The 20,785-nt window shown below is 46.3% G+C and overlaps 1 protein-coding gene across 6 annotated transcripts in view; it reads left to right on the top strand.

Moving 5' to 3' along the window:
- Positions 1-4,126: 4,126 nt before the first annotated feature.
- Positions 4,127-20,785, top strand: part of CHD5 (chromodomain helicase DNA binding protein 5) — a 70,954-nt gene continuing 54,295 nt past the window's right edge. For 5 of the 6 annotated variants that reach the window (XM_053400409.1, XM_053400406.1, XM_053400407.1 and 2 more), the window contains exons 1-2: positions 4,127-4,458; positions 13,514-13,647. In XM_053400409.1, the coding sequence (XP_053256384.1) occupies positions 4,416-4,458; positions 13,514-13,647 (177 nt within the window). In that variant the 5' untranslated portion in view covers positions 4,127-4,415. The remainder of the gene's footprint in view (positions 4,459-13,513; positions 13,648-20,785) is intronic. The other variant, XM_053400405.1, reaches the window with a different exon arrangement.

The raw sequence follows: 20,785 nt of genomic DNA, 5'->3' as shown, positions 1-20,785 counted from the left end.
AAACTTTAGGAATAACTTTCTGACAGTAAAGAGCGGTTTGACAGTGGGTCAAAGTCCCTTGGACTTTTAAGCAGAGATTGGATGGCCACCTGTCAGGGCTTCTTTAGCTGCGATTTCTGAATTGCAGGGGGTTGGTCTGGATGACCCTTGAGGATCCCTTCGAACTATACGCCCTGCTTTGTGGCATAGCTGTCAACATTTCCCCTTTTTTAATGGAAATTCCCTTATTCCGAATAGGATTCCTTGCAAGAAAAGGGAAAAGTTGACAACTATGCTTTGTGGACCATGCTGGTACCATGGAACCTCTGCTACCCCAAGGCCATGCTTCTAGCTCCCTGGCTACTCCTTCCTACCTCTGTCCTTATTTCAAGTTTTGCTTAGATCTTCTTGCAGCTGGGTGGAATAAGATGAATTGGAGAGCAAATGCAGCTTGCTGACTGTGAAGGAAATTCCCACGTTGACTGTTGCAGCAACTTGTGGAAGAGGGGTTTCTTTTGCCAGGCAAACTAGTCTTTTTGCTTTTGAGGAACAGAAGAGGTTGAGGAAAGCTTTTCCCCCAGATTTTTTTTTAAATAAAAAAACCCCAATATTAACTTTGCCAAGCTGTGCAGGGTGAACATCCAAGTACTCTGGCTATTGTGTCAGCCAGTAGTTAAGGAAAGCAATGAGAGAGATTTTTAATTTATTAAATACTACTAAGCTGGCATTTGTCCGTTGTCCATGGAGTTTTCTTGGCAGGGATAGTGGAGTGGCTTGCTGGTTCCTGCTCCAGGTGGATCACGTTTGGTCAAAACTCTCCACTATGACCTGCCCATCTTGGGTGGCCCTGCACGGCATAGCTCATAGCTTCTCTGAGTTATTCAAGCCCCTTCGCCACGGCAAGGCAGTGATCCATGAAGGGGCACTGCGGGAGGCAGTGGAAGACAGGAGTGCCTGGCGTGCTCTGGTCCATGGGGTCACGAAGAGTCGGACACGACTAAACGACTAAACAACAACAAAGCTGGCTTTTCACACCAAATAATATTAAGGATACTTAACAGTATTTCAGAAGTTGGTTGGAGGTGCCGCAATGGCAAAGGTTGGAGGTGCCGCGAGTGTCATTAGTCCAACCCCCTGCAATGCAAGAAGCTTTTGCACAATGTGGAGCTCGAATCCCCAACCCTGAGATTAAGAGACTCAAGTTCTACTGACTGAACAATCCCAGAGTGACTTCCTCGAAAGAATAATGGGAACTGTAGTTTGTTAAGGTGCTGGGAATTGTAGGTCTGTGAAGGGGGAAAACTACGATTCCCGGGATTCTTTGGGGAGAAATAATGCGCTTGAAGCGTGGGTATAATTTGCTTTCAATGTATGGTGTAATCTACCTGCAAACAAAACCGGACTGAATGCTCAATTAACCAGTCATCTGGAAGAGAGCAGAGTAATAAGCAAAGCCTTCTGATTGCCTTAGTTTGGAGAGGTACAGCCTAAAGGTGAGGGATCATTTGGGATCCGGTCCAAGTTTGGATCCTTGGGGCTGTTAGATTGGCTGTGGAAGCTCTATTTGACTCTGCTGTGTCACAAACCTCCCCAGGGTGGCTGTGGGGCTTTCCCAGGGACCCAATTTGCTTTCAGAATATCCAAAGTGAGGAAGCCCTGAGTTTGTTTGTTTTTTTTTTTTCAATTTCTCTCTTTTTTTTATAATATTTTTTATTAAAAGGTTTTTATGACCACACAAACATAACATAAACACAACAAATACATAAACAAACAAAAACAAAAACAAAACAAGAAACAAGTACCATTTCATATCTTAATTTCTTATACCTTTCTTCCCCGACTTCCTCATGCCTCCCTTTTCTGTATTCCAGATTCTAATCAATTTCTCAGCAAATCTTCCCTTATTTTAATTTAAATTTAAACTGATCTTCCTTATTCTCCTTGTCTTAACCATTGCTAATAGTAACCATTTACTTTCCAGTCCAACATCATTCTAACTTTCATTAATTTTGTAATATTTCTTTAAATAGTCCTTAAACTTTTTCCATTCTTCTTCCGCTGCTTCTCTTCCCTGGTTTCGGATTCTGCTCGTCATTTCTGCCAAGCCCATGTAGTCAATCACCTTCATCTGCCATTCTTCCAGTGTGGGTAGATCTTGTGTCTTCCAGTACTTCGCAATAAGTATTCTAGCTGCTGTTGTAGCATACATAAAAAAAGTTATATCCGTCTTTAACACCCCTTGGCCGACAATACCCAGGAGAAAGGCCTCTGGTTTCTTAGGGAAGGTATATTTAAATACCTTTTTAAGTTCATTATAGATCATTTCCCAGAATGCCTTAATCTTCGGGCACGTCCACCAAAGGTGAAAGAATGTACCTTCCTTTTCTTTACATTTCCAACATTTATTATCAGGCAAATGGTAAATCTTTGCAAGCTTGACTGGGGTTATGTACCACCTATAGATCATTTTCATAATATTTTCTCTTAAGGCATTACATGCCGTAAATTTCATCCCGGTGGTCCACAACTTTTCCCAATCAGCAAACAAAATGTTATGACCAATGTCCTGAGCCCATTTAATCATACTTGATTTAACCGTTTCATCTTGTGTATTCCATTTCAACAGCAAATTGTACATTTTTGACAAATTCTTAGTACTGGATTCTAACAATTCAGTCTCCAATTTTGATTTTTCCACCTGGAAGCCAATTTTACTGTCCAATTTAAACACTTCATTTATTTGATGATAGTGCAACCAATCTCTCACCTTCCCTTTTAGTTTCTCAAAACTCTGCAATCTCAGTTCGTCCCCTTCCTTTTCCAAAATTTCCCAATATCTTGGCCACCAATATCTTGGCCATAGTTTGAATCTTCACTTGGGCACGGGTCACACCAGTCTCCTCCCTGTCCTCCTTCAGGTTAACCAGCGTCATCTCTAAATACCATCTGCTGGGGAATACAAACAGGGAGAGAGTGTGCCTGCCCAGTGTGTAGTGGCTGTGAAAAAGGCAAATTCCATGCTAGGGATCATCAGGAAAGAAACTGAAACTTTTGACATCATAGTGCCGTTATAGAAATCTATGGCACATTTGCAGTACTGTGTGTAGTTCTGGTCACCTCAAAAAGGATATTGCAGAGTTGGAGAAGGTTCAGGAAAGGGTGACCAAAATGATCAAGGAAAAGCTTCAGAGTTTGGGACTTTTCAGTTTAGAGAAACGGTGAATAAGAGGGGACGTGATGGAACTGTAGAAAGTTCTCTCTCATAATACTCAGGGATGTCCAAGCGTGCTGGAAGATGCAGGACAGATAAGAGGAAGTCTTCCTTCTGGCAGTGCATGAACTATGGAACTCCCTCCTACAGGAGAAAGTGATGGCCATCAACCCAGAGGACTGGGCAAATTTATGGCTGCCAATGGCTACTAACCCTGATGGCTATGTTCTGCCTTCACTGTTGCAGACAGCAGACCCCTGAATAACAGTTGCTGGGAATCGCAGTTGGGCAAAAGGTGCTCCTGTTCTTGGGTCCCACTTGCAGGTTCCCATAGGCATCTCCCCCTGCAAGAACAGGAGGTTGGTCTGTTATTTATTTGTTGCATCGGTATCCCACCTTTCCTCAAGGTGGCCTCCTCCCCACTTTGCCCTTACAACAACCCTGTGAGGTAGATTAGGCAGGGAATGAGTGGCTGGCCCAAGGTCATCCTGTGAGCTTAGTGGCCAAGTGGAGATTTGAAGCCTGGACTCTAACCACGACGCCACCACGGGTTCTCTAGCCTTTGGCACGGCTTTTTAGAGAAAAGCTTAAATAAATGGTCCTTTAAAAAGAAAAAGAAATGCCAAATCAAAGTATCTCCCCTCAGAAATATTGTGGTCCTTTTCTCATATCGCATTGTCCCTGCAGGATCAACCCTCTCAACCCCAACCCATCTTTCCCCCCCGCGCCTCTCACTTTCCTGGTGCGTAAAAATCTCCGCGGGGAGGATTCTTGGAGGGGCGTTTGTGCGTGTTTGGGGAGGTGGGGAGGGGGCTTGCTTTGGCTGTCTACCGAGAGAGATGCTGCTGCCGCCGCCGCCGCCGGTGGTGTGCCCAAAATGATGGGATGCGGTTGCCAAGGTAACCAGACTGGACGTCAGCGCGCGCGCCTGGGCATGTGTGCGCGGCCGCCGCTCCGGGCTGGCTTGTGCGAGGTGGGTCCAGCGCGCTCCTCCTCCTCCTCCTGCGCGGCGGCGGATCGCGGCGGGGCAGGCAGCGGCGAGAAAGAGGAGGAGGAGGAGGAAGAAGAAGAGGGGCCGATCTCTGCCCCCCTCCCGCGCGCCGGGCTCTCGAGCACCCCCTCTCCATCCCTCCCCAGTCGCTGCAGCGGCCATCTTCGCTGCCTCGCCCTCCGCAGCGCAACGTGCGCACCGGGCGGAGGCGGCCGCCGCTCGGCCCGCGGAGCCATGCGCGGCGCGGAGGAGCCGCAGATCGCGGAGGACATGTCAGGTAGGTGGAGAAAGCGTGGGGAGGAATGGGGGGGGACAAAACCTGACGCGAGTGGGGGCTCAGATGGGAGGGTGCACCTCTTTTCCCCAAAACAGCCCAAAGAGGAGCCCCGCTGGGTCAGGCACCTTTCTCCAAGGTGGCCTGCAAGATTGCCCCCACGCTGGGAAGTGGAGGGCTCTCCAAAACAGGGCCCTGAGGTGGTGGCCCCTTTCCCTCTCTGATCATCTGCTTGAGGTAGACTGCCCCTGTCCATGGAGGCTCCCTTTAGCTTATCCAAAGGCTCGTTGGGCGCCTCTCTCCATCCGATCCTGGAGTCTGGATGCAGCAGGGCAAAACCACTAGAATAATAAAATTGTAGATTTGGAGGGGACCCCCAGGGTCATCTAGTCCAACCCCTTAAAATGCAGAAATCACAGCTGGAGAATCCCTGACTCTGAATCCGAGCTCTGTTTCCCAAACCTGCAATGAAGGAGAGTCCCCCACCTTCTGAGGGAGGCCCTTCCACAGCTCAGAAAGTTGTTCCTAAGGTTTAGTAGTCGGTTTGGGAGCCACCCTCTGGAGCAGCAGAAAGATGGCTATCATATTAGCTCTTGGTCTTCTCCACATCTCTTTGACCTTCTGGAGTTTAGAAGTGTGCTACCTCACCTCCCTCCCTCACTCTCTTTCTCTCTAGCTAATAGCTGTCCTCAGTAAGCCTATTGAGAGGGAGGGCGGGGATTTGCACACACCCTACTGAAATTGATGGGGCTTCCTGCCAAGCCTGGGCACAGGTTGTAAATAACATTTGACAATTAGCAGATGTTCTTCGGAGGCCTTTGCAAGCCTGATGGCACATCCTGGGAAACTGTGCCCCTCTGGGCCGGGTGACCAGTGGTCCTTCTGATTCCAGTAATCTGTCTCCAGAGAGACCTCATGGAATTCCTAAAAAGGGACACACAAGAGGGGCACTCATCCTCCGTTCTTTTTCATTTAAGAACATAAGAAGAACCCGGCTGGATCAACCCAATGGCCCATCGAGTCCAGCATCCTGTTCTAATAGTGGCCAGCCAGATGTCTGTGGGAAGCCAGCAAGCACATGATCAGTCTCTCCCCATCTGTAGCATTCAGAAGCATCACTGCCTCCTACCACGAAAGCACAGCTTAGCCATTGTGGCTTGTTGTTGTTTAGCCGTTTAGTCATGTCCGACTCTTCGTGACCCCATGGACCAGAGCACGCCAGGCACTCCTGTCTTCCACTGCCTCCTGCAGTTTGTTCAGACTCATGTTTGTAGCTTCGAAGACACTATCCAACCATCTTGTCCTCTGTCGTCCCCTTCTCCTTGTGCCCTCCATCTTTCCCAACATCAGGGTCTTTTCCAGGGAGTCTTCTCTTCTCATGAGGTGGCCAAAGTACTGGAGCCTCAGCTTCACGATCTGTCCTTCCAGTGAGCACTCAGGGCTGATTTCCTTCAGAATGGAGAGGTTTGATCTTCTTGCAGTCCATGGGACTCTCAAGAGTCTCCTCCAGCACCATAATTCAAAAGCATCAATTCTTCGGCGATCAGCCTTCTTTATGGTCCAGCTCTCACTTCCATACATCACTACTGGGAAAACCATAGCTTTAACTATACGGACCTTTGTTGGCAAGGTGATGTCTCTACTTTTTAAGATGCTGTCTAGGTTGGTCATTGCTTTCCTCCCAAGAAGCAGGCGTCTCTTAATTTCGTGGCTGCTGTCACCATCTGCAGTGATCATGGAGCCCAAGAAAGTAAAATCTCTCACTGCCTCCATTTCTTCCCCTTCTATTTGCCAGGAGGTGATGGGACCAGTGGCCATGATCTTCGTTTTTTTGATGTTGAGCTTCAGACCATATTTTGTGCTCTCCTCTTTCACCCTCAATAAAAGGTTCTTTAATTCCTCCTCACTTTCTGCCATCAAGGTTGTGTTATCTGCATATCTGAGGTTGTTGATATTTCTTCCAGCAATCTTAATTCCGGCTAGGGATTCATCCAGCCAAGCCTTTCGCATGATGAATTCTGCATATAAGTTAAATAACCAGGGAGACAATATACAGCCTTGTCGTACTCCTTTCCCAATTTTGAACCAATCAGTTGTTCCATATCCAGTCCTAACTGTAGCTTCTTGTCCCACATAGAGATTTCTCAGGAGACAGATGAGGTGATCAGGCACTCCCATTTCTTTAAGAACTTGCCATAGTTTGCTGTGGTTGACACAGTCAAAGGCTTTTGCATAGTCAATGAAGCAGAAGTAGATGTCTTTCTAGAACTCTCTAGCTTTCTCCATAATCCAGCGCATGTTTGCAATTTGGTCTCTGGTTCCTCTGCCTCTTCTAAATCCAGCTTGCACTTCTGGGAGTTCTCGGTCCACATACTGCTTGAGCCTTCCTTGTAGAATTTTAAGCATAACCTTGCTAGCATGTGAAATGAGTGCAATTGTGCGGTAGTTGGAGCATTCTTTAGCACTGCCCTTCTTTGGGATTGGGATGTAGACTGATCTCCAATCCTCTGGCCACTGCTGAGTTTTCCAAACTTGCTGGCATATTGAGTGTAGCACCTTAACAGCACCATCTTTTAAAATTTTAAATAGTTCAGCTGGAATACCATCACTTCCACTGGCCTTGTTATTTATTTGACTTCACTCTCCAGGATGTCTGGCTCAAGCTCAGCAACCCCACTACCTGGGGTGTACGATACATCCATATCTTTCTGGTATAATTCCTCTGTGCATTCTTGCCACCTCTTCTTGATGTCTTCTGCTTCTGTTAGGTCCTTACCACTTTTGTCCTTTATTATGGCAATCTTTAAACGAAATGTTCCTTTCATATCTCCAATTTTCTTGAACAGATCTCTGGTTCTTCCCATTCTGTTGTTTTGCTCTATTTCTTTGCATTGCTCGTTTAAGTAGACCTTCTTGTCTCTCCTTGCTATTTTTTGGAAATCTGCATTCAATTTCCTGTATCTTTCTCTATCTCCCTCGCATTTTGCTTGCCTTCTCCCCGCCCCCCGCTATTTGTAAGGCCTCATTGGACAGCCACTTTGCTTTCTTGCATTTCCTTTTCATTGGGATGGTTTTCGTTGCTGCCTCCTGTATAATGTTGTGAGCCTCCATCCATAGTTCTTCAGGCACTCTGTCTAGCAAATCTAAATCCGTAAACCTGTTCCTCACCTCCACTGTGTGGATTTGATTTAGATTGTATCTTACCGGCCCAGTGGTTTTTCCTACTTTCTTCAGTTTAAGCTTGAATTTTGCTATAAGAAGCTGATGATCTGAGCCACAGTCAGCTCCAGGTCTTGTTTTTGCTGACTGTATTGAGCTTCTCCATCTTTGGCTGCAGAGAATATAATCAATCTGATTTCGATGCTGCCCACGTGTAGAGTCGTCTCCTGTGTTGTTGGAAAAGCGTGTTTGTGATGACCAGCTTGTTCTCTTGACAGACCTCTATTAGCCTTTGCCCTGCTTCATTTTGCTCTCCAAGGCCAAACTTGCCAGTTGTTCCTTTTATCTCTTGATTCCCTACTTTAGCATTCCAATCCGCTATAATGAGAAGAACATCCTTCTTTGGTGTCACTTCTATAAGGTGTTGTAAGTCCTCATAGAATTGGTCAATTTCAGTTTCTTCAGCACCAGTAGTTGGTGCATAAACTTGGATTACTGTTATGTTAAAAGGTCTGCCTTGGATTCGTATCGAGATCATTCTATAATTTTTGAGATTGCATCCCAGTACTGCTTTCGCCACTCTTTTGTTGACTATGAGGGCCATTCCATTTCTTTTGTGGGTTTCTTGCCCACAGTAGTAGATATGATGGTCATCCGAACTGAATTCGCCCATTCCTGTCCATTTTAGTTCACTGATGCCCAGGATGTCAATATTTATTCCTGCCATCTCATTTTTGACCACATCCAACTTACCTAGGTTCATGGTTCTTACATTCCAGGTTCCTATGCAATATTTTTCTTTACAGCATTGGACTTTCCTTTCGCTTCCAGGCATATCTGCAACTGAACGTCCTTTCGGCTTTAGCCCAGCCGCTTCATCAACTCTGGATCTACTTGTACTTGTCCTCCGCTCTTCCCCAGTAGCATGTTGGACGCCTTCTGACCTGAGGGGCTCATCTTCCAGCGTCATAACTTTTATATGCCTGTTGTCTTTGTCCATGGAGTTTTCTTGGCAGGGATACTGGAGTGGCTTGCCGGTTCCTCCTCCAGGTGGATCACGTTTGGTCAAAACTCTCCACTATGACCTGTTCATCTTGGGTGCCCTGCTCAGCATAGTTCATAGCTTCTTTGAGTTCTTCAAGCACCTTCGCCACAGCAAGGCAGTGATCCATGAAGGGGCCATTGTGGCTAGTAGCAGTCAATAGCCTTCTCTTCCAGATATTTCCCCCCCTAATCCTCTTTTAAGACCATTCAAGTTGGTGGCCATCCCTGCCTCATGTGGGAGTGAGTTCCACAGTTCAACAATGCACTGCCTGAAGAAGGACTTTATTTTATCGGTCCTGAACCTTCTAACATTCAGCTTTATTGGATGACTTCTAGTGTTTTGAAATAGGGAGGAAAACTTCTCTCTGGCCACTTTCTCTCTGACATGCATAGTTTTATACTTCTCTCTGGCCACTTTCTCTCTGACATGCATAGTTTTATAAACTTCTATAAATTTTATAAATTATAAATTTTATAAACTTTTATAAATTTCTCGTGTCCTGGGGTTTCCTTCTGAGGAATGGGGAGGGCCCCACTTGGCTCTAAGATGATGCTGAATATATCCTCAGTCCATTTGTCTCTAGGCCTCTTCGGAAACTGCCAAAGATGCTCACTGCTGTTGCTACTTACTGACGTTATAGTGAACTCTGAAACTTAATTAGCAAAGTCCACTAGGTGGGTTCTCAGCTGTTCACTCCTGGGACCGCGGGTGGCGCTGTGGGTTAAACCACAGTGCCTAGGACTTGCTGACTGAAAGGTCGGCGGTTTGAATCCCCACGCGGCGGGGTGAGCTCCTGTCTTTCGGTCCCAGCTCCTGCCCACCTAGCAGTTCAAAAGCACCCCTGAGTGCAAGTAGATAAATAGGGACCGCTTTCTAGCGGGAAGGTAAACGGCGTTTCCGTGTGCGGCGCTGCTGCTGGCTCACCAGATGCAGCTTCGTCACGCTGGCCACGTGACCCGGAAGTGTCTTCGGACAGCGCCGGCTCCCGGCCTCTTGAGCGAGATGAACGCGCAACCCTAGAGTCGGTCACGACTGGCCCGTACGGGCAGGGGTACCTTTACTAGGTGGGTTCTCAGCTGTTCACTCCTGTCTTAGTGACCTGGAAGCTTGCCTTGCTAGTTTTAAGAGGTTACCATAATGGTCTCCAAAGGATGCTAATAAATAATATGGTTATCCATTTGCTTGGTCTTTGGGTGCTTTGCCTAATAATGTTTCCTTTTCTGCTTCAAGCTGCTTGAAGAAAAAAGTTCCTTAATGAGCTAACACTTCAACAGTTGGCAAAATTTGTCCTGTTTTATGGGGAGGGGTTTTTGAGTTACGGGGGAACCTCTGAAGTCCTGCACCCCCTGCACTAGAAATACAGTGGTACCTCGGGTTAAGTACTTAATTTGTTCCGGAGGTCCGTACTTAACCTGAAACTGTTCTTAACCTGAAGCACCACTTTAGCTAATGGGGCCTCCTTCTACTGCTGCTGCGCCGCTGGAGCACAATTTCTGTTCTCATCCTGAAGCAAAGTTCTTAACCTGAAGCAATATTTCTGGGTTAACGGAGTCTGTAACCTGAAGCGTATGTAACCTGAAACGTATGTAACCTGAGGTACCACTGTACTTCTGCAATGTTGCTGCAGGAACACACATACTTTCAAGCCTCTCATTTTCAAGTGCTTCTGCCAGTAATCTTGACAACAACCCTGTAAAGTAGGTCAGTGTTGTTGTCCCCATAATGCAGATGGTGGCTCTGAGGCTGAGAGATAGTATCCTTAAGGGCAGAGGCAGGGTTAGTCATGCAATATGCTTGGGAGGGGGTTGCACTCCCCCTTAAGAATATGGGTTATAATTGCTGGATCCAAATGCTGATCCTGGATATCCAGTGAAAGCGACTGTGACTATTACCTTGGCAAGATCCAGCTTAGATTACTATAAGGCACTCACTCTTCATAGGGCTGCCCTTGAAGAATGTTTTGGGAAGGGACAAATGGCCACCTTCAAATATAATAGCCATTTCAAATATCTGCCACATGGAAGATGGAGCAAACTTGTTTTCTGCTGTTCCAGAGGCTACAACTTGAACCAATGGACAAGCAAGGAGATTCCAACTAAACATGAGGAAGAACTTCCTGACAGTTGCTGGAAACCGCAGGAGTGGAGAGTGATATTGTGCTCAGATCCTGCTTGTGGCTTGCCCATTGGGTCATTTGACTGGTCACTGTGAGAAAAGGATGCTGGAATACTTTATCACAAGCTCACCTGAACCTGTGACTGAAGGCCACCTGCTGCACCAGAACTGTAACAGCACTTTGCACCTATTTATAACCTGCCTTTGTTCAATCAAAGTCGGCATACATGGGGTGGTCTCCTATGCAGGCGCTGACAAAACTCATATCACCTTAACTTCAGCAAGGGCTGCACTAGGCACATTGTGGACCTTGTTCAAGGCATGCCTTAGCATTGGCCCCATGATTCCTACAACAGCCCTGTGAGGTTGGCAATGTATTTGCAGGTTTTGAACTGTTTTTTTTCTTTCATATTTGCTGGCTGTGTGTGTGTATGAGAGAGTGTTGGAGCCACACACTCTAACTACAGTGAGTCAGAATAATGCAGCCTCAGAGGAGCACCCCTACTGCATCTCTGAATGAGTCCCCTTTCTGGACCTGGCCTCCTCTGCTGCATTTGCACTGGCAAATGAGTGGGTGGGCCAATCATTCCTGATGCAGACAAGCAGCAGAATGACCCGCTCGCACTAAGGCTGATGCTAAGAAGTCAAGTCCCTAGTCATGAATCATCTAGAGACATAACGGGCAGAATCAATATTGTGCTGGAGGCTAGCACAGCCAAAGGCCTGGGGAAAAAGAAATGGTTTTGCCTAGCACCTCAAAGTATGTTATGATGACACCAGGTGAGCCTCCATAGGAAGAGCATTCCACAAGCAGGGAGCCACCACTGAAAAGGCCTGTTCTCAGCGGGGACCCTTCAAAAATCACAGGCAGGTGAAGCCTGTGACCGTGGGACTCGGCGGGCACCGTTTGCGCCCCCCCCAATTGGCAAAGGAGCCCGGCAACGGGCTCCGGAGCGGAGCGGGGAAGTGGCGCGGTGCTGTGAGTCAATTGCTTCTTCCGTGGAGCGAAGCCGCGCAGCTGTTACCGGAGAGCGCTGCCTTTTTCCTGGGACAATTTGGCTGTAAAACAACTATCCGTGAGTAGGCTAACTTCGGAATTAAAGGAACTTTACAAATTTTATGAATAATTTGGCACCGAAGCGGAGAGGCATAAACAGGAAGTCTGCCTTCCGTTCTTGTAAATGGAGTAAAGCAATGAACTTGAAAGTGGAAGCTTTAAAAGGCGTTGGAAAAGGATTATAATTTGAGCATCAAAACAGTGATTTCCCCCCCTTGATTGCAGGCTGACTGGGAACAGTTATGGACCACAGGTATGAAGTTTACGGCATGTAATGCCTTAAGAGAGAATATTATGAAAATGATATACAGGTGGTACATGACCCCAGTCAAGCTTGCAAAAATCTACCATTTGCCCGATAATAAATGTTGGAAATGTAAGGAAATTGAAGGTACATTCTTTCACCTATGGTGGACATGCCCAAGGATTAAGGCTTTCTGGGAGATGATTCATAATGAATTAAAAAAGGTAATTAAATATACCTTCTTGAAGAAACCAGAGGCCTTTCTTCTGGGCATAGTCGGCCAATCGGTGTTAAAGAAGGACAGAACTTTATTTATGTATGCTACAACAGCAGCAAGAATACTTATTGCAAAGTATTGGAAGACACAAGATCTACCCACTCTGGAAGAATGGCAGATGAAACTGATGGACTACATGGAACTGGCGGAAATGACTGGCAGAATCCGAGACCAGGGAGAAGAGTCGGTGGAAGAAGATTGGAAGAAATTTAAAGACTATTTACAGAAATATTGTAAAATTAATGAATGTTAGAATGATGCTGGATTGAAGTTAAGTGGTTTCTAGCTGTATTGGTATAAAAGAATATGAAAAGAATTGGATTTTTAACAGGTAAATTAATGTTATAATATATTACGATTAAAGATCAGGATAAAATAAGGAGGGAAAGGAATTGCTGAACTAATAAATTGAACTGGAATACAAAAAGGGGAGGTATGAGGAGGTCCGGGAAACAAGTAAATGAAAGATAAGTGATGAAAAGATTGAATTGTTTTTAACTATTTTCATTTTGTATTTTTTCTTTTCTTTTTTTCATTTTGTAATATTGTAAAAACCTTAATAAATATTTATTAAAAAATATATGAAAAGGCCTGTTCTCTTATTGTCACCCTCTGGACCTCTCACGGAGGAGGCACATGGAGAAGGGCCTCAGTGTCCGGGTCGGTTTGTATGGGGAAAGGCAGCCATTATAAATAATTAATATAAATAAATTTTTATTTATACCTCGCCCTTCCTGGTTTAAAAACCGGGCCTAGGGTGGCTAACAGCAAATATAAAACATTGATTAAAATGCAACATAAAAACAGCATAAAACAGCATAAAATACAACATAAAATGCAGCATCAATATCAATAAAATTCAGGGTCATGGGGGGGGGGGGACAGCAACCCAGTCAGTAGACATCAAATGATGACCAGGGCTAACTGGCCAAGTTGGTCCTACTATTGCCAGGGAAGAATTTAAATGTGGGGGTCCCAGAAAGGGTTACTTCATAGAAGAGGAAAGGGAAAAGGGAATAGAGGATCAGGCTAATTCAAATTGAAGGCTGGGTGGACTAGCAGTTAGCCGTTGAGGTTCTAATGGCCTGATTAAGTGTACAGCTAAAACAGCTGTTTCCTGGATCCCAGTTTATTGACTGATCCCTTTCCTTCCTGGTCTAGAAGAAGAGGATGGAGTCCTGGAAGATCTGGAGGAGTTTTATCCTGAGGAGCAGGTGAACACCCAGAAGAAGAAGAAGAAGGCCAAGAAGCTGAAGGAGAACAAGGCAGCTAAAGTCAAGAGGAAGAAGAAGGAGGTAGGTTTTCTTGGGTTTTCTGGGATGAGGAAAGCAGGAGCAAGAGGTCCACACTTGCATGATTATCCAGTTTATCTTGAGATAAACTTGAGAAATGCTGAATTGGCTTATGTCAGCGATGAGGACCCTTCAGGCCCAAAAGCCACACATACCTCCAGCCCTCTGGGTCTCCTCCTGTGTATCTCCTCTCAGCTGTTTAGCTGAGAGAAGGAAAGGGCTTGATGTTACGCAAAGTGCACAATAACAGCTCCTTTCCCTTGCAAGGAGATCTGCTACAAGATCAAAGCAATGGGAAAGGTGTCTCAGCAGAGAGGGAGACTTGTGCTCTTTGCAAATATGCAAAAAACAAAAAACCCACCCCAAAGAATCCATGCATTTTGCAATTGCACACATGCAGTTTTAAGGATGCAATCGCATTTTGAAATGTGGGGCTTTGGGTCATTGTAAAGCAGTGCTTGCAGTTCAGCAGCTTGTGGACATTACAATTTAGGGAGGAGAACAGTATTTGTAGAGAGCAAGAGGGAATGAAAGGAGTCACTAGGGATTCACAGTTCATAGTAAGCTGAGGCATGGGTGGGCCCCCAATCTCAAGATTGCATGGCAGGCGCCTCAGCACCATAATGGATTGTAGTCAACAATAGACCCAATCAGAGTAGACCCACTGAAATTGATGCAAATGGCAAATTTAGCTCATTGGGCTCTCCTTTATTGGAGGTTTATAAGCAGAGGCTGGACGGCCATCTGTCAAGGATTCCTGCATTGCAGAGGGCTGGATGGTGACCCTTGGGGTCCCTTCCAACTCTACGCTGCTATGGTTCGATAAATCCTGTGAATTCTAGCAACTGATATTCAGAAGCATTTCTGCAAGGCATAGCCATCATGACTGGTAGCCATTGATAACGTTCTCTGCTAATTCTCTGATAATTTTGTCTCATCCTCTTCTGAAGCCATCCAAGTTGGTAGCCATCACTTCTTCCTGTGAGAGTGAGTTTCATAGTTTAATTTGGTGTTGCATGAAGAACTTTATTTTACTTGTCCTGAATCTTCCAACATCCAGCTTCCTTGTATGTCCACAAGCTCCAGAGTTATGTGAGAGGGAGATAAACTTTGTCCATTTTCTCCATGCCACGCATCTTTTTTAAAGCTTCTGTGATGTTGCCTCTTACTCACCTTGTCTCTGAACTATAAAGTCCCAAACACTGCAACCTTTCCTTGAGGGGCGGGGGTTTTAATCCCTATCCCCTGGATCATTTTGGTTGCCCTTTTCTGGCCCCACTGGACAGAATATCCTCCCTCTGGTGACAGTCTGGATTTGCAAAGTATTAGCAGATGCTGCTGATGTATGTATGCATGTCCTGGACCTCTTGGCATGAGAATTAGCTTTCAAAAGGGAAGTTTGAGGAAAGGGTCAAGGTGTTCACAGAATATACATGCACTACAAAACCCTCATAATTATGGGCCTGGGCCAAGCTAGATCTGTGGTTAGGCAAAGAATCATGGACATAGAGAGACAACAGGACTGTACAAGGTTCCCTGATCATAAAATCATAGAAAATGGGAGATACATAGCTGCTCCAGCAGCACATCTCTATTTCCTCACATCCAGAAATTCAAGAAGGGCTTTTACTCTTGCTAGAAGCTCGGCCTTGCCTTCACCGGTTCTGGAAGGCTCCTATAGAAGGGTCCCGTACGTACAGAGACTTTGCCCCTTCCCATTAGGGGAAATAGGAAGCCTCAAACACATATTTTTTAGATGTCCTTTTTATGTTGAGATGTGTAGAGACACCATTGATCCTCTGCTGAAGAGGCTTTCAGACAAGCCTAAACTTAATTCTCTCCTCTTAGGCAAAGATCATAAGATGACCTGGCTGGTAGCCAGATTCTGCACCCAGATTTGTAGGCACAGATCATCCTCTAGAATAAAATAGCTTACTAGGGAAATGCTGAAGTTGCCCTTTGGGGCACCTCAGGGTCAATTTTTATGGTAGCCCAAATCTCAGTTGTACGGGTGTATGTATATATCTCAATTTTAACTCATGAGTTATTGCTGCAATCTGCTCCGATTGTATATTTTATCTTTATGAACGCTGTTTTTATTGTGTTATGTTATGTGAGCTGGTCTTTGACTGTAATAAATGATCTATCTGCGTGCATTAATTCAGATCTCCGTGAAAGCAGGATCCCGATGTGGCTGCTTCTGCCCCATCCTCTCCACCTTACCGGAAGTGTTTTCTCCAGCATCTTGGGCCTTCTCCTCCATGTGATACTCCAGCTGCATTGCAGCACCTCATTTACAGTTTGTCCCTGGTGGCTGGCTGTAAATCTTGGCAGCTCGCTGCTGTACCAACCGTGCTCTGTCTGTGGATGGTGCATCTGAGGGAGGGGAGAGGACCTTGGGGGACGCTTTTTGGAGAGAGTGGGATGACGGGACGGAGGGCTGCCTGCGCTCCGCGGTTGCACAGGCAGGACCCAGTTTTGTGGCCATCTCTGTTTTCCAACAGAGCAAGTTTCTAGCCTTGCGAAGAAGTGATCGGAAGCATGTGACAATGCCTAGAGAAGAAATCCTGGAAGCTGGAAGGCAATTAGGCTCTCAAGAGTCAGAGGGCCTTTGATGCCTCCTTAAACAGGGGAAAGACCATAGCTCAGCAGTAGAGCAACTGCCTTGCATACAGAAGGTCACAAGTTCAATCCTTGGCTTCTCCAGTTAGCATTGAGAAAAGACACTTGCCTGAAAATTTTAATTTTATTATTTGTGCCTCGCCCATCTGACTGGGTTTCCTCAGTCACTCCAGGCAGCTTACAGCATATACAAAAACATAATAAATCATGAAACCCTGGAGAGGTGCTGCCAGTCAGTGTAGACAGTACTGGGCTGGATGGCCCAATGGTCTGATTCCATATAAGGCAGCTTCCTATGTTTTTCTACATACATTCTTTACAGGGAAATGAAAATTATGCCCAGCAATGCAAATGCCCTTAATTTGCATCAAGGACACATAATTATGTTTGGAATTTGTGCAGAATAATGATAATAGTATTATTATTTTAAATGTACAGAGTCCTGGCTGCAGAATGACATTATACAGCTTAGGAAAGACTAAGCAAGGCCAGAGGTCACTGCTCCTGATGCACATAGAGAGAAGCCCACATTCACCCTGGGAGTTTTATGCTCTTGCAAGACACAAGGACGAAATTAAAAGGATGCACCCTCCCACGACAGAAATGAATGTATAGATTTCCTGCTCATGATTCTGAAGCTGCTTGGGCATGCGGGCAACGCCTCCTTTGTTTGGGTGAGCATTTGCGGTGTTGCTCTAATTAGCAGAAGTGTTGGCTCCTGCGTCTGCCTGTCTCTCCTCTCCGGATTCTGGTAGCAATTTGCATCGCTTGATGGCACAGACGTGCGTGGGAGCGGCTCGCCCACCTGTTACGAAGAAGACATGGGTGGGGAAACAGTGGTGGCCGCCTTCCTGGTGGTGACGCAGAACACCGTTCTCAAAGCCGATGTGTGTTTGGGGGGGGGAGGAGAGGGAGGGGAGGTTCACACATCAACCTTTGTTGATACTGATTCTCAGCAGCAGCTCTGAGTTTAGGGCACCCCTCCTGGACTTGGTGCCCTACAGATGTTTCTGGACTGCAGTTCCTAACACCCCTGATCATTGGTCATGTTGGCTGGGGCTGATCGGAGTCAGGAGTCCAGCAACATCTGCTGGGCAAGAGGTTCAGGGAGGTGGGCTAACACTGACCTTATACTGGCTCTCCTGGGCTTCAGATGGGGGTCTTTCTCAACTCTCCCAGGGGATTTTCTGCATGTGAGGTGCGTGCTGCTTCCATGAGCCACCGAGTGGAACGTTTCCTAGTTGAAAGAAATGGGCAAAACTGACCAGCACACAGAACACCTTGCTAGTTTATCTGGTCCTCCTTTGGGCTATCGCCGTGGCACAATCCAGTGACTAATCTTGGCATGTGATCTTCCCAGAGGCTGAACACTGTCAGAGAACAGGACACTAGGCTGGGCGAATCCTTATTTTGATCCAACAAGTTGCAAGGGGGGAGGGATGTTGGTCCTCTCAACGGTACTTCAGGCCGGATCCAAGTATCCATTTCTCTTTCTTTGAATTTAGCTCCTCTGTTTGTGGAGGAGAATGGAGAAGGTGCATGCAGTCATCTATCCAATTCTTCACTAAGAATGGGGTGGGCAGCATGACTAGGGGTCAGAGATTATGGGGATTTTGGTCCAAGAACATCTTGAGGTCCTCAGGCTGGGGGACAGAATCTTGAGCCAGACAGACCAATGGCTTGATTTTGTATAAAACTGGTTCATCAAATCATAGAATTGCAGAGTTGGAAGGGATCCCAGGGATCATCTAGTCCAACCCCCTGCAATGCTTCTTCATGCAAGTGGCTTTGCCCATTTTTAGCAGGAGCTGATCTTACCCAGGACTTGTGCATACAGATAATAGCTGCCTTATACTGATCTGTCAGGCTCTGAACTGTCCATTCTGAAGCCTAGCTTGCCACTTTAAGCAGTATATGAATTAACAGTTAATTAAAAATAATAATTACGGTTGGCAGTAGGTCTTGGGCAAAGACCCTGAGATCCTTTGAAGTGGGGGTGCTGGCGAGTGGCCCCTAGAAAATCCTGCATATGAGCTCTTCTGTCTTCTGATGGGGAGATTTTGGGTTTCCAGTCTTTTAGTGTGATGCGCTCTGCCCTGTGGAACTCCTTACCAGTTGAGTTTTGGTGGGAGCTGTTCCTGCTCAATATTAGATGATGTTTTAGATGACAGACCTTTCGTACCCGATTTTTCTTTTCTTCCTTTTTTTCTGCCAACAAGCTCTTACTGATGTGTTTGTGATGTTTGTGTTGTGCTTTTCATTTGTATACCGCCTTGCGATATTTTATTTGACAAGGTGGCTCATAAATATTTAAATAAAAAAAAATTATAGTGTAGATTATGTACTGTACCCTGCAGCCGCAAACCCTTCTTGATACATGTATCACTGCAGATGTGACCTGTGCTCTGTGTGTGTGTGTGTGTGTGTGTGAGAGAGAGAGAGAGAGAGAGAGAGAGAGAGAGAGAGAGAGAGAGAGAGAGAAGAGCAGAGCTCATTTCTCCTCTGCCTCCCCTGCATCTGCATATCTGTATCTGTGGAAGCCCCCCCCCCAATCCTCATTCTAGATCTAGATTGCAAGAGATAATTTGTCTCAATGCCTGCCATTTTGGCAGCCAAATGCATTTGCTGATTGTTCTCCACCGGGGCTCTCAACAGGATAACCTGAACAGGAGGGAGATGTATTGACATAAAACAACCAGGCTGCTGCTTGAGTCTGAACATATGTAGATGGAAGTCCTTGTCAGGGAGGGAGGGAGAGAGAGAGAGAGAGAGATGGGATTTCAGTCAGTTCTGCAGAAATTACCATGGCAACCAATTATTCAGGCCTAAATTATAACTGTTCATATCGCCAGTGAAAAGCAACAGTAGATTTCTCTCTCTCCCCGCCTTTTCCCCGTTATTAAATGGAAAACTTGAAGGACACAGAATTATTAGCCAGTGCTGTCTTTGTGTGTTTCTATGATTTAGGTCCAGCTTTCCCAACCTGGTGCCCTCTTGATACTTTGGACTATAACTCCCATGGGCCCAGGCTAGTCCAAAACATCAGGAGGGGCCTAGATTGAGATTTGGGGGCTTATATCAAGCGTGAACATCCATCCGGTCATGATGCGAGCTGGTCCAGGGATGCTCAAATATTTGCAGGCTGGAGATGGTGCTATTCACAATCTGAGAGAAAGTAAAGGGATATTCTCAGGTCATTGGTGAGTTTGCTCTGTGCATCTGGTGGCAGCTCCTCACCCCCCCCCCCGCACAGGCCATTGAGAATCCAGCTCTTCTGATCTGCAGAACCCCACCCCTTTTATCTGCATAGCCCCGCCCCAGGTTCTCTCATTCATGCTAAGCCAGGGGTTGGCAAAGTTTACCTTGCCTGGGCCGGTTCACTCCAGTGGAGCTCCTTCCATGGGCCAGATCATGTGCATGCGTGAGCGCCCCTCCCCCACGATTTCCAGCGTCTGTGTCTGTGCAGACGCAATTTTTGGCGTCTGCATCTGTGTAGATGCGATTTCCAGTTTAGCACAGCGTGTGGGGACTCACCAAGCAGGTGGCTCGGTTCAGGGGTGGCTCGTGGGCTGGTTAAACGACCCCCATGGGCCGCTTATGGCCCATGGGCCTTAGGTTGCTGCCCCCTATGCTAAGCTGTGACGGAAAGGTGGCATTCTGGGGGGAAATCCATCATTTGTTGTTTCAACCAAGACACTCATGCATGGAACACTGGGCAGAATGAAATCATGACTACAGAACCATAGAACTGTTGAGTTGCAAGGGACCCTAAGGGTCATCTAGTCTAAGGCCCTTCAATGCACAAATCACAGCTAAAGCATCCCTGACAGGTGGCCATCCAATCCCTGCTCAAAAAGCTCCCATGAAGGAGAGTCCACCACCTTCTGAGGGAGTTGGTTCCACTGTAGAACAGTTTTTATCATCAGAAACTTCCTCCTAATGTTTGGTCAAAATATCATTTCTTGTCATTTGATTCCATTGGTTCAGGTCCTACCCTCCAGAGCGCGAGAAAACAAGCTTGCTCCATCTTCCACGTGGCAGCCCTTAAGATATTTGGAGGTGGCTATGATGGCATCTCTCAGTCTTCTCTTCTCCAGGCTAAACATACCCAACTCCCTCGACCGTCTCATGTAGGCTTCCAGACCCTTTATAATCGGCCAGATGTTTGCACATCAGTTTTGGTGCTTGTGCAGCAGCTGTAAATACAAACAGGATTCAGGATTTACAGGGCAGGGGAGCAGCGGCAGTAACTTCCTATGCAGAGCATTCCAGTTGTGCCAGGGGATGCAGTTGGGTCTGCCCGATTCTGGGCTTCTGTCCCTGTCCAAGGTGCTGAAATCTTCCTGGCTTTATGACTGCCAGCTCTTGGTGCAGCATGTACTTGCCACCTTTGCCAGATGGAAAGGGAAGCTGCAAAAATGTTGCTCTCAAGCAATCCCGGTCTCTTTTGGATCCATGGCATAAGTCTGTGCATCCGGATAAGACTGTTTTCACATTACATTTAAGGTATACACTCAAG

This window comes from Podarcis raffonei, chromosome 8, assembly GCF_027172205.1.
Source record: "Podarcis raffonei isolate rPodRaf1 chromosome 8, rPodRaf1.pri, whole genome shotgun sequence".
Taxonomy (NCBI): Eukaryota; Metazoa; Chordata; class Lepidosauria; order Squamata; family Lacertidae; genus Podarcis; species Podarcis raffonei.
This window is presented reverse-complemented; position numbering and strand designations above follow the sequence as displayed.